Source organism: Mus pahari, chromosome 10 (assembly GCF_900095145.1).
Source record: "Mus pahari chromosome 10, PAHARI_EIJ_v1.1, whole genome shotgun sequence".
NCBI lineage: Eukaryota > Metazoa > Chordata > Mammalia > Rodentia > Muridae > Mus > Mus pahari.
In genome coordinates this window covers 44,919,976-44,935,948 of record NC_034599.1, presented here as the reverse complement: position 1 = coordinate 44,935,948, position 15,973 = coordinate 44,919,976, and the positions used below count along the sequence as shown (strand labels likewise).

The following is a 15,973-nucleotide window of genomic DNA, read 5'->3' as shown; positions in this document are numbered from 1 at the left end:
AAGAAGAAGAAGAAGAAGAAGAAGAAGAAGAAGAAGAAGAAGAAGAAGAAGAAGAAGAAGAAGAAGAAGAAGAAGAAGAAGAAGAAGAAGAAGAAGCCATATGCTTCTTATTGCAAGGACTTTAGTAACTAAATTGGGGGGTGGTCCACAACTTTGAAAATGGAACCGAATCTAAAATTCTTTTTCCCCCTAATTATTAAAAACGTTCAAATTCCTGATTAAGGAACGCTGGAGGCAGAATGATCTCCCAAGACCTGAATGAAGGAAAAGGGTGAAAAGAAATCCCAGCTCTGCCTGGAAGGTTCCGTGTGAAAGAGCCCGGTTCCCTTGGTAACTCCAGGCCGCGTTTTGCAGGCAGCCGCATCTGCCTCCCCTGTCTCTTACCTCCTGGATGTTAGGAACTATTTGTGGTCGGCGTGGTGGAAGGACACAGTGAGGTTCTCACCTCCGCCCCCCGCCCGTCGCTCGCATCCCCAGTTCCATCAAAGCCAACCCGGGCCAGCGCAGGGATCTCCGAGTTGCGAGTGTGCTGAGGCTGGGACTGTCACTCATTCTCCGCTCAGCGCGTGAACGCAGCTCGGCAGTGGCTGGCAAGAAACAATTCTGCAAAAATAATCATACCCAGCCTGGCAATTGTCTGCTCCTCGGTCCATTGCTCCGCCGCCGTCCACAGTCGCTTGCAAGGGGAAGGCACTGAATTTACCGCGGCCAGAACATCCCTTCCAGCCGGCAGTTTACAATGCTGCGAACTAAGGATCTCATCTGGACTTTGTTTTTCCTGGGAACTGCAGGTACATTTTAATTTAATTTTATTTTTAAAAAAATCTACATCGGGTTTATTAATTGTCCGCTTGTCCCTGTCTTTCCTCCCTCTCCCCGAGAAGCACGGTTCTTTTGGCTGGTTTTGTGTGTAAAGCAAAGACAGCATTTTCACTGAGCTGAGAAGGGAGTGCATCTCATCGTCCTTGCTTGGCCAGCCAAACCCGTGCCCTCCGGGACGGCACTGGATGCGGCTGCCTCCCCGCTCGGTGGCGGCGGCGCACGCCCTTCCCACTTGTGTGCCCGCGGAGGTGGGACAGGGGTATGGGGACCGGGATGCTGCCGTGATGGGCAGCGCTGGTTTCCCCTTCCCGAAGGCGGGTGGCGGATGCGTGGCGCGGGTGGTGTCGCCTCCCAGGCTCATTTTCCACCTAGAGGGGTTTGTCAAGCTTCGAGAAGAGTGAACAATAAGGCTGGGGCAGTTTTACCCCCACCGTTATGTCCCGGGCTGTGATAAAGTGAGGCTTGCAGCCTTCGCTTACTCCCCCCTCTTCCCCGCCCCGAATAACGGTTTGCAAAATGGGGCAACCACGGGCAACACCGCAGGGCCGTGTGGTCGTTCCTGCACCCCCGTGCAAATGACGTTAGTTTTTCATTTGCCAAATTGCTGGGTAGTTGCAAAGCCTGCCCTCGGCCGGGAGCACGGAGGGATGGGAGGGTCCAGCGCCGCGTTTTGACAGGAGGAAGTGCAGAGGGGCGGAGGGTGAGGAGGGCGTGATCGGGGCTGCCTAGTTGTGTGTGTGTGCGCGCGCGTGTGCGCGCGTGTGCCTTTACACGCACCGAGAGCCTAGGGTTGCACGGTGCCAGCGAAGAATGGCAGGTAGCCAGCTGCCCAAGACACCTCTTCCCATTCTCCTTTCTCTGGGCGATATTCCTGATCCTGGCAAAGTGTGAACAATGGGGAGCTCGGGAGAAAGATCGTAGCGACGCTGTCGCGGGTGGCGGGGGCTGTGCCACCGCCCAGAGATCCTTAGCATTCGGGAAGGGGGCGCATTGCATTTTGGCTATTTCCATCTCGGCTTTCCCTGGAAAATTCCTCAGTGTGCCCACCCTCCCTTCCAGCTGCTGCCCCTACTCCACCCAAGGATTTGCGCTTTGGCGTCCCGGTGGACTGGGAGAGGGGGAAGCAAAGGGCGCTGGGGCCGCCAAGAGCTGGGTGGGATGGGCCGACAGCTGGGGCGGGGGGGGCGTGTGCTGCCAAGCACCAGCTGAAAGCAAGCTAGGCGGAGGAGACCGCGTATGGCTGTCGCTTCTGCCCGGTGTGGCTGTACTGGTCCAGGATCTCTAAGCCTTGGGTGTGGAGCGCACAGAGCGGCCCCGGGAGCACCCAGCGCGCCCCCCTCCGTGGGCAGCAGGAGAGCAGAGCTGGGCCACCGCCTCCAGCCAACTCTGATCGGCGACCAATCAGAGCGAGGCTGGCTGGGCGGGAAGCCGCGAGAGGCTTTTATTGCGGCGCGGGTGGCGCCCAAGCTGCCAGGATGGTCTCTGGGTGTTCTAGCTTAACGGTCTCGCTCGCCACCCGCCGGGAGAGACCCCGCCCTGATACTGCCCCTAGCTGCATGGCCGTTTTCGAGGACATAAAATGGAGAAGGATAGGCCCTGGGACATCTCTTGGTCCAGCTAGCTCATTCTCGCCCACTCGTGCCTCTTTCTTGGCGCTTTGGAGCATTCAGGCTCCCTGTCCATGGCGCACAGTTGCGCTGGAGCGCTTCGCTTGCGAGTGCTGTAGACAGCAGCTCCCTAGCTGTATCCCTGAGAGCAGACGCGCCTGCGCTGACCCTTTAGCCAAGGACTAGACGCTGGGGTGGAGGGGCGTGGCGGGGTGTGGTAGGGCGTGTCTTGACAGGTCGTGCCAAATGGATCCTCGCCACCACCAAGCCCAGGACTGGCAGAGGCGTACCCTTCTCTGTGGTGCTGTGGGTGACCTCCTCTTAGGGTGTGTTTACTGAGACCTTCCTTCTGGATAGCAGCATGACAATGGAGACCAAATCTTCCATGATGCGTCTTTTTAGGATCTCCTAATGGTCTTCTCCATGATGGAGATGGGTGTAACCCTCAGTGTTCGTATCCTGGTGGGAGCTGAGGGAGGGAATCCTACAGTGGCGTGATACTGGATGCTCAGGCAAGATTGGCATCCTGACCAGTGTTCCCTGGAACGAAAGAATCCTTATTCTGCCCCTAAGCCCAGACGGTGAAGAGAAAGAAGCACATACCAGCCTGTTTAACAAAAGAAAGTGGTTTTACAAAGAGAATTTAAAATTAAAGTATTGTTTTAACCAGCTTAAAAAAAGAATCTAAAGAATTCAGACCAAAGGGTTTGGAAGGATATAAAAGAGGGATATATATGAATATCCCCCGCCCTTAAACTGCAAATGCTGTGGGATATCCACAGACAATGGTATAATTCAAACTCTCTGTTATTGGTGAGCATGAGAATTCAACATATAAGAAACGCTATCCGTAGCACTCGTTAATATCCTGGTGCATATCAAATGAATCAGATGTTGTAGGTGTCTCCTGCCCTTTAGAAATAAAAAGACAGGTTGCATAATTGCATAGTAAATTTGAGATTGTGGAAGCAGCATTTGTTGCATGCTGGCTGGCTGGCTGAATTATGTGCTTGAACGATCTGGAACGTTTAAACCACGTGCTTAGTTGACAATTTTAGTCCTTTGCTAGTCAAACCTGAAAAAGTTAAGGATTAGGCAGCACTAACAAGATAACACCAGACTTTTAACAAAGAGAAAATTTAGTATGAAAGGTAACACACATAAACTATACCTTCTATCCCTTGCTAAGCAGTTGACGACGCTGTTCATAAAGGTGTATTGGGAGAGTAATTACACAGACCTCTGTTCTTCTTTTCACATTGATTTTCATTTACTAGGGGGAAAAGTAAAATTTGGACAAAATTTAAAGGACTGTAACAAAGCCATACTTAAATGGAAAACCTTTCACCACTCACAACCTTTTTCAAAAACATATTGCTGTCCATAAAGTTTAGCATGCTAAAAAAAAAAAAAAACATTGAGATTAACTTAGAATTCGTTTAAAATGTAACAAGACTAAAGTCAAGTGGAGATTATAATCTAGAATTGTGGAACTATGGCCCTCCATTTATTTAAGTTGGTGGGTGTCATGTTGTTGTTTGGCTATTTGGGGACAGTATCCCTAAGTGGCATAGAACTCACTATCTAGACCAAGTTGGCCTTGAACCATTTTAGAATCTTCTTGCTTCAGCGACAGTGCTGATAGTACATCCATGAGCTACCAAACCAGCTTATTTATGTTTTTGCTGTTTCCACTGAAGATCTCTCTGCCCTGCTAAGTTTTCGCTTATCCTACACTGACAGCATTCCCACTTTCCTGCTTCCACCAAGAGATTAAACTTGGTGCCCCCTCTCTAGATACCTTCACCCCAGATCCCTTTTGTTTTAGCAGTATCAGGAGACGAGCAGACAGTTGTGCCTCAGAGCTTGGCTTAGTAAAGCAGCTTTTTCCAGATCTGCCCATGGCGATTGATTAAACTAAGGATGTGTTCCTTGAGTGGGTCAGTAGTTCTCTAAGCTTGATCAAAAATTAAAGTAGATAGGCTCTTAACCAGCAAATGGCCTAGTAGGTACAGCACTTGTCATCAGGCAATGCATGCCTAGAACTCACGTAATAGAAGAGAGGACTGACTCCTGCAAGTTGTCCTCTGATCTCCACACATATGACAAAAATATATACATACAAAAAATCAAAGAAAATGTCAAAATGTCCCCCCAATACAAATCCCCAACAATACAAGGAAAATTAAGGTGTTAGCATGTTATTCATAGACAGTATAGTTATAGACTCCAGTGAGGGCGAAATTAGCTACAGGGAACCCCAGCCTCTAAGAGCTTTTGAAGTAATTCCCTTTGGAGTATACTTATCATTAATTGAATTCTTCTGATAGGTAATCTATAACTCAATGTAAATAATCTCTAAATTTTCCTGTCACTGGGAACAATGTCTTAATTGCCTTTCAAAATAAATGGCACCATTTTGTCAGTCAGACTCTAATCTTTACTGTGACAGATGTTTTTCTTCACGCCAGAACTCAGTTTCTTAACTTATTGGCCACATTTGTAAACCTCACATTGCTTGAGATCTGGACTTTGGGATTTCTAGTGCAATCACTTCATTTTTTCTTTTTCTTTTCTTTTTTTTTTTTTTTTTTTTTTTTTTTTTTTTTTGGTTAGGTGATGAAAGCTGCATTTGTATTAGTTTGATGAATCCCCCACTCCTATTTTACGTCATCAGTATTAAAGCACCGTGGCCTCTCTCCAGATCGCAAGTGACTTCGGTGCTGCTGGCAGACCTCCAGATATTTTTCAGTCTTTCTCAACTTTATGGGAAATAAGTGGCTGACTACCTGTTGCTGAAGGACATTTGAACTCTCCCTGACAGCCTTTGGTCTGGGATGATAGAGACCAGAACGAATTGGCAGGGAGGGAAAGCAGGGGTTGCACCTGTTCCCATCTATCTGCTGAAACAGTCTAGCTTGGGAGGAGACAAAGGCTCGTGCAAAAGACTCTCCTGTCCTACTGATGCTGTAGAGCGGATAAACAAGGCTTTGTGGTGTCAGGATAAACAGTTGAATGCAAGCTCCATGATGGAGCTTGGTGATCTAACAGATCTATAGAGTAAGGAATGTCCGGGATTTTAAAAGAAATGTCAGGCAGCCAGTTACAAGCAGCATTTTTCTAATCCTAAAAACTCCATTATGAATTAAACAAAATTGGAAACATGAATCATCAGTAATGCTCATTTCAGCTGTGAGTCAAAAGACCAAGGCTCAGATACCCTTTGCTACAAAGGAAGAATTCTGAGTAAAATCCAGTAGGGAACTGTGTGTGCTTTTTAATATACTCCCCGAGTCTCAGGAATATTGTAAAAGGTAGCCTCAAAGGAAGGGCAGAATTTCACAAGGACCCTTCTGAATCCTAATGATTTGCGTTTATGAGGCCTGGAGATTTTAGTATTAGAAAAGATTTTAGCAAGAATGTTTTTGATAACATGAATAGATATGCTTGCTCTCCTGTAGGACACTGGAATACAGAAGTCAGTCTGAACGTCATGGTCTTGTGACCTCTAGCCCTTTGTGTTATTAACTCCTGAAGCTGATGTACAGGGATGTAAATGACCTGGCACTGGCAGCACCGCCATTGTGCCCTTCGGCACAATTCGTGCTGTTGAAATACTGTCTTTCAGCTGCAGATGCTCAGTAGGAATAGTGCCTTCTGATGTTGGTCTGGGTGCCAAGTGGAGGCCTTTCAAGTAGTTTCAATACATTGTACTTAAAATGCTCTTAGGCCGTGTCTACTGGCAGCCACTGAGTTAACTGGTTTTCACTTGGGTTGACACCTTTCTCCCTCCCTGTAGTCATAATTTAGTTTCTAAGCAATCAGGGAACTAAAAGAGACTGCAGTTGAAGGACCTATCTCATATATGGGACATCAAAGATTTTAATGGACCTGTTATGCGTCCCTTCCATCTTGATATTTGTAATGCTTTTTTGATTGCAGAGATCGTGTGGCTGGTGTGACTTCAGAACCTCCTGTCTAACACACACCCCACCGCATACTCACTTTTTGATGGGGAGCTGAAAACACTGCAACATCTGAGGCCCCTTTTCTAGCTTGTATAATTCCTGGGCTAACACAAACAAAGCCTTGCTTTGCCCCCTTTCCAGTGGTTTCTGATTACCTCATCATTTCACAGCATTCCTGGTAATTTCACACTGTTTGAGATCCTGTTACATATTCTCTTAAACAGAAGATCGGATATGTTTACCAAGTGCCAAACTTTAACCATCATCCCCGTGGTGAGCCACACTGGTGTTCGATGAGGTCATTTGTGCTGTCAGGGAAGCTTGCTATGAATACTCAGGCTTGGAGATGAGGAGAAGAGAACTTGGTACCTAAACTAGGCAGCAGCTTCAGCCATGTATCTCCCTAACTGTCTGACCTTGGAATGAGTTGTGCTCCAAGTTGCAGTTTCTTCCTCTGTGAAGCAGGAAGTGTTAGTATGCCTGTGTGTTGGAGTCCTGACTATTTTGGAGACCACAGAAATTCAATGGATGTGAGCTATGAGTACTTATGTGAGGAAATGGATGTATCTAGAGCCAGAAAAAGATTACTAAGACATACATGGTGCTGTCTTTTTGGGAGACGTTAACAGGAACACCAGGAGATTTTGGCTTTATTAGTGTCAGAAATAGATTTGGAGACATGGTTGCTAAGTGTCCCAACATTGCCATGTTGGGTTGCTTTAGAGGAAAAGGTGACTTGATCAGAAGATGGAGAGCCGTCAGTACAAGGATCGAAATGGTTCCATTGGCAATGGAGGTTATAAAATTCTGGCCCTCCAAAGGAAAATCCTTGCTTTTGCAAGGATTTAGAAAACATATGACCATGAGAAGACATAACCAGGTCCCCATCTCTCAGGGTCTAGGAAGGCATGTGCTTTCAGAACTCTGGAAAACTCTGGTCTTGCTTTAGCAACTGTGTTTAGGTCTGTTTGATTTTTTTTTTTTCTGTTTCAATTCAGTTGCTTTGGAATATAGGTGAGTGGTTCCAGCTTGCTGAACATGAACCCTACATGGACAAGTTCCATTGCTTTCAAGCTTAGAATCATGTATCAAGATCAAGGTTATTTTTCTAAAGAAGCTACTTGACCTTTATTTTTCCAAGGATCTGAAGTGAGATCTAAGGTATTCTATGATTTCTCACTGCAGGTATTTTTGTAAATTACTAACTCGAATAAAATAGAGTAATTGGTATTCTTATTCAAATGAATCAGACTTAAATACCCTACTGACTGGGCAGGAAGTAGCTCTGCCAACTGAAGGTGACTTGGGTAGGAGGCTGCAGAATTTGTTTTAAGTAGCTAAAAGCAGATACCATAGACTACCAATTATTATATCTTAATCATCAGTTTGTGGTTCATAGGCCCATTATATCATTCTGTCTTCTCATCATTTATTTGGTAAATATTTACTAGGGGCTTGTTCAGTGCCTTTATTGGAAGCACAGTGGTCAGATAGCATATCATATCTATGCTGTTTGTGAACAGGTCCTAGGCTAATAGTGTAAGAAGAATGTAGCTGTTAAACAAGAAAACCACATGCACACATTTGCAAAAAACTGAGAAAGGAGACAGGACACTGTCGGAGTTTGTGAAGAGAAAATCTACTTATTGGATGGTTAGAGAAATGAAGGTAGCATTTAAACATCTATCAAATAAAAGAGACGGATGGCATTCATTCTCATTTTAAGACATGACCTATGGCCTGCCTCATTGGGCAAACAGAGTGAAACAGCAGGCAGAGGCAAATTCCTGGATCCAATAAAAATTCCTAACATCTTGAGGTCAAACAACTTCAGAGATTGTGCCTAGTTTCAGTTTATAAAGTCAAGAAGGACACGCCTCTGTTTCCAGAGCTTTCCATCTTTCACATAGAGATATGATCCCATGGCTCTTTGGGGGACCACAATAAAGGTGGCAATCAATTCTGCGTGGGGGCTCCCTTGAGCTTTGCTGAGGAGATGAAGAAGCTTGCCTTCAGGAAGAAGAGGTGACTCAAAGAGAGCAAATCACTGGAGCAAAGTATATACAGCTGGATTTGGGGGGACAGAGGCAAGAGTAGAAGGAAGAAACGGAAGCCCAAGGAAAGTGTTTACTGAGGTGGGGCTGGACCACGGTTTCTATAAGGTGACTATCTAAATGATAACTTGAAAACAGGTAGCCTTGGGAAATATGGTAACAGACTTGCCTGTGGTGGTTCTTCCTAGACTGTGCCTCGCCAAGGGGAGGAGTCACAGGGAAGGGACATTGTGGGGAGCTCTGGGGTTTGTACATCTGCTAGACACACTGACATTCTGTAAGTTGTTGCTTTTCTGAGCCCGTGCCCTTATCTGCAACGCTGAGGCCCTGATGCCCACACCTCCTACTGGGTTTTAGTAAGCTTAAATAAACAGTAAATAATCAATAGGCACTTTTGAACAGTTTAGTTCATCTTGAGCCAAGAGATTTTATCTAACATGCTTGCTTAAAGAAAATTTACTGTGACAGCTTTGGGCATGGCTCTGAGTGAGAGGAAGAAGGAGAAAATAAAGCAAAATTGAGACTACTACTTTTGGCTCTGTTGAAGCTTCCAGGTGGTTACAATGCAAGTACTTAGTTCCCACAGTTAAGAAAGATGCTATGTGGCAAGTCCCTAAGTGAAGGGGCCAGGCCATAACCCCTTAGATAGGCAGAATTCTCCTTGATTCCTTTTAATATCTAAAAAAGATGTAGAAGACTGAGAACGTGATCCAGGCTTCTAGGGACCATGGAGCAGTAGGGCAAAGAAGATGTGTTTCCTCATGGAAGATGATTGGACTGGAGAGAGAGAATTGTAATGAAGAGTGATTTAAGGTGTGGGGTGTGTGTGTGTGTGTGTGTGTGTGTGTGTGTGTGTGTGTGTGTGACATTAAAAAGAAAGAAAAAAAGAAAAAGCAAGTACTCTACAACTCTACTCTTTATTAGAAGAACTATAGTTGAATGGTTTTATAAAAATCATTTTTCTTTGTTCAAGAAGGACTGCTTAGTGAAAGAAAAAACACTGTGGTATCTCTTACAAAGCAGCTCATTTTGAAAAGTGATCATTTTAATGACTTTGGAGAGAGGAGGTGCATGGGTGAGATGTTGGAGATGGACAAGCCATGCCAAGGTCCATCATATCTGAGATGGAAGATGCCTGAGGTGGACAGGGTTTCTGGATTTTCATCATGGAGAAGGGGAAGCAATGCCAAAGTCCATCATATCCAAGATGGAAAAACGCTGAGGTGGGTAGGGTTTCTGCATTCTCATCAGTGTATTTCCTAATTTTGGAGTTCAGGGTCTCATTCTGTACCCCAGGTTAGCCTGGATCTCACTTTGTAATGCAGACTGCCATTAAATGTGAACTTCTGAGTTATCGGGATTACAGACATAATGCCCAGCAAGATTGTGGAAATTTTTTTCAAGGTCTATTTTTAATAAGTACTACAACTTATTATAGCACTGTTAATAAAGGTGGAGTTTGGACATTGTACTCTGGACATTCTAATATCTTAATTTATTATTTTTTAAGCTGTGGGTAGTGATATTGTCTCTTTATTAATCATTAATAAAGAAGTAAGGAAGGGAAAGAGGAAGGAAGAATGAAAGGCAACAGTAAAGTGAGATAAATTAAAAAAATATTTTATAGAGTTGGACTTGTTAAACTTTTGTTTCTGGTGTGTGTGTGTGTGTGTGTGTGTGTGTGTGTGTGTGTGTGTGTGCAACCTGGTTGTGATGGAAAGCATATTGTAACTTAGGTCAACACACTCTGACACCTACTGTTATAGAATGAAAGGTAAAGGACAAGCAAGAGGATGAAGCTATCTGCACCAGAGAGCATGGAGTTGGAAAGTTCAGGGTAGGGACTCGGTGGGCTTTGAGGGAGGGGAAAAAATGACAGCAAGACTTCTTAGCAAACATGGACTCAGCTGGTCATCTGCAAGGGATGGAGTAGAGAGCAAGAAGGGAGGAAGGAGAGAGGGGGAAGAAGGGGTGAGGGGGAAAGAGGGAAAAAACCCCATGGCACCCTGACCTCAGAAAGCTTGTCAACTTGGGAGCAAAAAGACTAGAAACACCAGAAAGTATCCAGAGCACAATCTGGGGAATATAACGCATCACTAGCCAGATGGAGATTGCCAGGGAATCAGGAATGGTTGGAGAACCCTTCTCAGTCAGTGAGAGGAGGCTTAAAGGAAGAATGGAGGTGGAGGAAGGTGGGTGGGGCTAGTCTGTACATGCATATATAGCATGTCTCTGTACAAAGCTCAGCTAAGAAGGAGAGGATGGAGACAGAGGTGGTAGGAGTCTTAGTTTTATGATTTCAATAGAAAACATGATGGATCACAATCAATACTTTGTGGAGTCTTTCTCATAGCCTAAGATTGATGTAGTGTTTAGCATCCAGAATGCTGTCCTATCTACAATTCAGAAAGGAATGTTGAACAATATGGAGGGAACCAGATCCTAGGAGCATGAACTAGAAGGTTAGATCATCCCCATAATGAGGGTAGTAGGAATGAATATTATATAGAGATATAACCCTGACTTTGTGTATATATATATATCTTAATCATATTCTCTCATCAAGACTGGAAAAGGAGAGCTTACGTTTCACAGAGTTTTCTGGAATGAGAATGTAGGACTTTGCATACAGTTGTAGAACAGATAGCTCTGTGAGTAGGAGGGTGGCAGTTCTTAGGTGACTTAGAGTGTGAGGGAGGTGAGACCCAAGCAGAAAGTTAGGAGTTGTTCAAGAGAAGCTCAGTAACACTAAAGCCATTTCAATTGGGTGGAGAATTTCAAGATCTTAAGAGTCAAAGACCAAGGCATAGACGATATACAAGACACTTGCTAGGAAAAGTGACAGGGTGGGGATGGGCTTTTGTTTTTGTTGCTGCTGCTGCTGGTGGTGGTGGTGGTGCTACAGGGAGCAAAGATGCCATACTGGGATCAGTGTCCCCTGATTGACTGCACCAAGAGGAAAGAGCCAGAGAGGAAAAAGTTTGTGAACAACCTCTTTACAAGGGACAAAGGGACAAATTCATAATTTTGAAAAGTGTCAAAGTCAGGGATTCCCACAGCTTCTGTTGTTGATAATATGGGCAAATAGTTTTTAGATATAGTTGCTCTGTTGTCTTGTATTAGTACCTTTGACAGTCATAACCGCTATTAATTGTTATTATTTTATTATGTATATCAGAGTTTTGCCTGCATGTATGTATGTATACCATGAGTGTGTCTGGTGCCCACTGAGGTCAGAGGAAGGTGTAGGATCACATAGGACTGGGGATACTGGCATTTGGGAGCTGTCATTTGGGGGCTGCCATGCAAATCCAAGTCCTCTGCTCTTAACCACTTAGAAACTCCCTTTTGGCTGCACATAGAAGTTTGTATATTTCCTCATTCATTCATTCATTCATTCATTGTTTTGGGACAGGGTCTCACTATGAGGTCTAAACTGACCTTAAACTCAAGATCCCCCTGCCTCAGCCTCTGCAGGGCTGGGATTACAGCCTGCACCATTGTGCCTAGCCTTAGCAGAATCCCTGCAATTTGCTGGGTTTATCACCGATTAGATATCTTTTTGTTTTGGTTTTTTTTTTGTCTGTCTGTTTACATGAGATCACCAAAGGAGTGGCGAGAGTCATGATTGGCTACTCTTTCTGATTTAATGAAAAAGCACATTCACTCCAGAGCATTTGCTTTGCTTAGAAGAGAAGCTGTCAAGTACAAGTTAAGCTGACATTACTCTGTCAGAATTATATTTAGGTGACAATCTGGCAGCCTTCAAGGTCTGTTGCCATCCAGTGCAGGCTCTTTTGGGTGGATACCAGGGGTTTTAATACTGCGGTTCTTATCCTTTCCACGACCTTGAGCATTAGTTAATCCTTCTGACACTTAGTTTATTTATCCACGAGGCAGCGATAATAATGCTTACCTAATAGGGACATTGTGAGGAGGAAACGAGCTCATTCATATAACTGTCTGCTACATAGTGAGCTTGGTCATTTTTTTTTTTTTGTCTTCCTTTCTTTTTGCTAAAGTTCCCAGTGAAGGAATATGCAATTAGTGTTGGGTTTAGATATTGATTATAATTAAACCCACATTTTTTTCCCACTCGGTTTTCATTTCCTAAGGACTTAGCATCACCATGAGCTGTAGTTGAGGCAGACAGGCCATAGTTGGTTGCTTACCTGCTTTACCTCCATCAGAAGCAAAGTCTTAGTTAATATTGACTTTGGAAAAGCAGAATTTAAAAACATAAAGGTTGGAGAGATGACTCAGTTGGTCAAGTGCTTGTTGCATGAAAATGAGAACCAGTGCCCAGGTCCTCACCATTCATATGAAAGCTGGGCATGGCTGCATGTACCTGTGGCCCCAGTGCTGGGTGTGGCAAGGACAAAAAGTCAGGAAGATGGTTAGGGCTTCCTTCATCCCAGCCTAGACAAAAAATAGTACTCACCAGGTTCAGTAAGAGACCTTGTCTCAGGGTAGAAAGCAATTGAGTAGGACACCTACTGTCCTCTTCCAGTCTCCTTATGTGCATGTGTCAGTGTGCACACACAGGTGCACACACGTGCATGCATGTGCATATGACTCACAAAATACACACAACCATATTGATGTATGAATATTTTGCTTTCTATTTCAATAGGCTGAGTATCAAATCTGTCCACTTGTGGTGGTGGTGGATCCATAAAAGTTGGCTGTTTAAATAATGGTTCCTGCTGAAGATCATATTGGTGACACTTCATTAGTCCAGAAGTCATTTGTCTGGCAACCTCCCTCCTTTGGAAGATGAAGAGTGATTTGCCAAAATAGATATCCCAAAGTCTGGGAATTAAATTGTATGCACTTGACCCACGGAGAAGCTTCTAAATCTTTATTCAGAGAGTCCATCTATTCTTAATTAATTTCCTAGCTACTACTCCATTTATAATGGCTCTGAGACTTGAATTTGAATTGAGGGAAGTTGACTGTTAGGTATGTGTACATTGATGGTAAAATGATGTGATAGCCTGGAAAAAAAAAAAAAAAGGAGAGGTTAGAAAAAGTAGGAAAACAGACTATAGAGGGATGCATAAATAAATAAATAAATAAATAAATAAATAAATAAATAAATAAATAAAATGTATTTAGACAGAACAGGAAAAGCCTCACATGTCACAAAATGCCAAAGGAGTGCCTATAGCAAAACAAATAGGTGTTTAGCAGAGCATAGTATAAATAGGTAAATAGGTAGGTATTTGTAATATTGCACCAGTTGGAAGAAACAATTGTGTTTCCTTACAAGGAGCAGGTGTTAGTCACATGCGTTCAGTCATTTGAACATGTGTCTTCGGTGTTTAGCTGTGTGTTAGATGTTCAGGGATGTGGCTGTGAGTTCACTGTTCTATACAGTTGAAAAGACCAAGCAAATTTAGATCTTAATCTAAAAATTTAGATCTTCAAAAACTGCAAATTTCAGGGGGGTGGGGGGAGATGAGGGAAAGAGAGTGTACAATTAAAATTATTCACCTGAACACTGGCTTTTGATACAGCTATATTCTATGCCCCAAGGATTTAGGACATATTTCATAGTTCATTATTTGAGAGAAACTTTGTATGCAGCCATTTCTCAGCTTGGTTTGAAGTATGTAGCATAAAAGAGAGCGAGCTTGCTGCTTAGTTTTGTCAACTCAATATAAGTTATAGGCATCTAGGAAGAAGGAACCTTAATGGACGAACTGCTTGTAACAGATTAGCCTGGAGATAAGTCTATGGAGAATTTTCTTGATGTGGGAGGGCCCAGCCCACTCAAGGCAGTGCCAGTCGTGGGCAGGTGGTCCCAGGTGGTATAGAAAGAGAGTTGAACCTGAACCCTCCAGCCAACTGTGTATGTGGTGATCCTCCATGGCCTCTGCTTCTGTTCTGTTCCTGTGACCTGTTCCCTGCTTTGAGTCCCTCCCCCCCCAACTTCCCTCAGTGATGGACTCAGATGAGAATGTGAGAGCCAAGGAAATCCTTTCCTCTTCAAGTTGATTTTGATTTTTGGCCATGTTGTTTACCACAAGAATAGAAAGCAAATGTGGTTAGTGGGTCAGCCAAGACTTTTCTGCTGAGTTATAATAAGTACATTTTATATGAAAACACCAACCCAGTAATTACTTGGAATTGCTTAGTTAGGGTTATTTTTCTTCTTTATTGAAATTAATTTTACATTTTTAGCAAAGTGATATGGCTAGATTGCTTTGAAACTTGAATAGTTCTATTAGAGTTAGAATCAAACACATTAGACCCATTCCCTAACCCCCTCTGCATTCCTCATCTCTCCCATCCCCCCCTTTTTTTTTTGACTCCTCTGAAGTACTTGCTCTGTACATTTCTTATTTCCATACTTACAGTTTACCAGTTGTGGTGGTTTGAATATGCTTGGTCCAGTGAGTGGCACTATTAGGAGGTGTGACCTTGTTGGAGTAGGAGTGGTCTTGTTGGAGTAGGCATGGCCTTATTGGAGGAAGTGTGTCACTGTGGTTGTGGGGTTTAGGATTCTCATCCTAGCTGCCTGGAAGACAATTCTCTCCTGTTTGCCTTTGGAACAATATGTAGACCTCTCAGCTCCTCCTGTACCACTCCTGCCTAGATGTTGCCATGTTCCTGCCTTGATGATACTAGACTGAACCTCTGAACCTGTAAGCCAGATCCAATTAAATGTTGTCCTTATAAGAGTTGCCTTGGTCATGGCGTCTGTTCACAGCAGTAAAACCCTAATTCTGACACTAGTCTTCCAGTTTAAGTATTGTTTGCTGCCTTTTCCCTTTTGAGGCTTAGTGCTTACATGCATGTCTCATTCCCATGTTCTCCTTGTTCCCTTTGTCTCACAAAATATCTATTTTTGGTTAAACCAATATTTAATGTTTATATCACTATGACAACATAAACGTTATCACAGTTGAGCCTTGAATAACACCACAGGTTTTGTATTCTTTCTCATATAACTTTATGTTTTTTCCATGAATTTGTAATGGGTTTGGTTTCCTTTGGTTATTTTTCTATGTGTCTGTCACTAATCATCCTCAACTTCTTGGGCTCTAGCCTACATCTCTTCTTGAAACATCCATGTTTGCTTCTGTTGCCTCTGGGGGTTCTGTGCTACACTTCAATCTGTTGATTTTCTAGGCTTCCTGTAGTTTAGATTTACCTGGAATATTATTTTCTATATTGGGCATTGTGTTTCCTGTGAATTTTGAAGGTGTGGTTTCATGTTTCTAACTTTCAGTGTTGTGTGAGCAATGTTCATTGCCAACCTGACTCCTACTAAATACCCGTACTAATAATACTAAATGATACTATATACAATGCTTACTATTAAATGCCTGTACTGGCTAGCTTTGTGTCAACTTGACACAGCTGGAGTTATCACAGAGAAAGGAACTTTAGTTGGGGAAATGCCCCCATGAGATCCAGCTGTGGGGCATTTCCTCAATTAGTGATCAAGGGAGAGAGGCCCCTTGTGGGTGGGACCATCTCTGGGCTGGTAGTCTTGGATTCTATAAGAGAGCAG

General features: G+C 43.7%; 1 protein-coding gene across 17 annotated transcripts in view; it reads left to right on the top strand.

Annotated features, from left to right (window-relative positions):
* Window positions 1-454: 454 nt before the first annotated feature.
* Ncam1 (neural cell adhesion molecule 1) overlaps window positions 455-15,973 on the top strand; it is a 299,087-nt gene continuing 283,568 nt past the window's right edge. For 5 of the 17 annotated variants that reach the window (XM_029542708.1, XM_029542706.1, XM_029542705.1 and 2 more), the window contains exon 1: window positions 455-791. In XM_029542708.1, the coding sequence (XP_029398568.1) occupies window positions 740-791 (52 nt within the window). In that variant the 5' untranslated portion in view covers window positions 455-739. The remainder of the gene's footprint in view (window positions 792-15,973) is intronic. The other 12 variants (XM_021206026.2, XM_021206025.2, XM_029542711.1 and 9 more) reach the window with 5 other exon arrangements.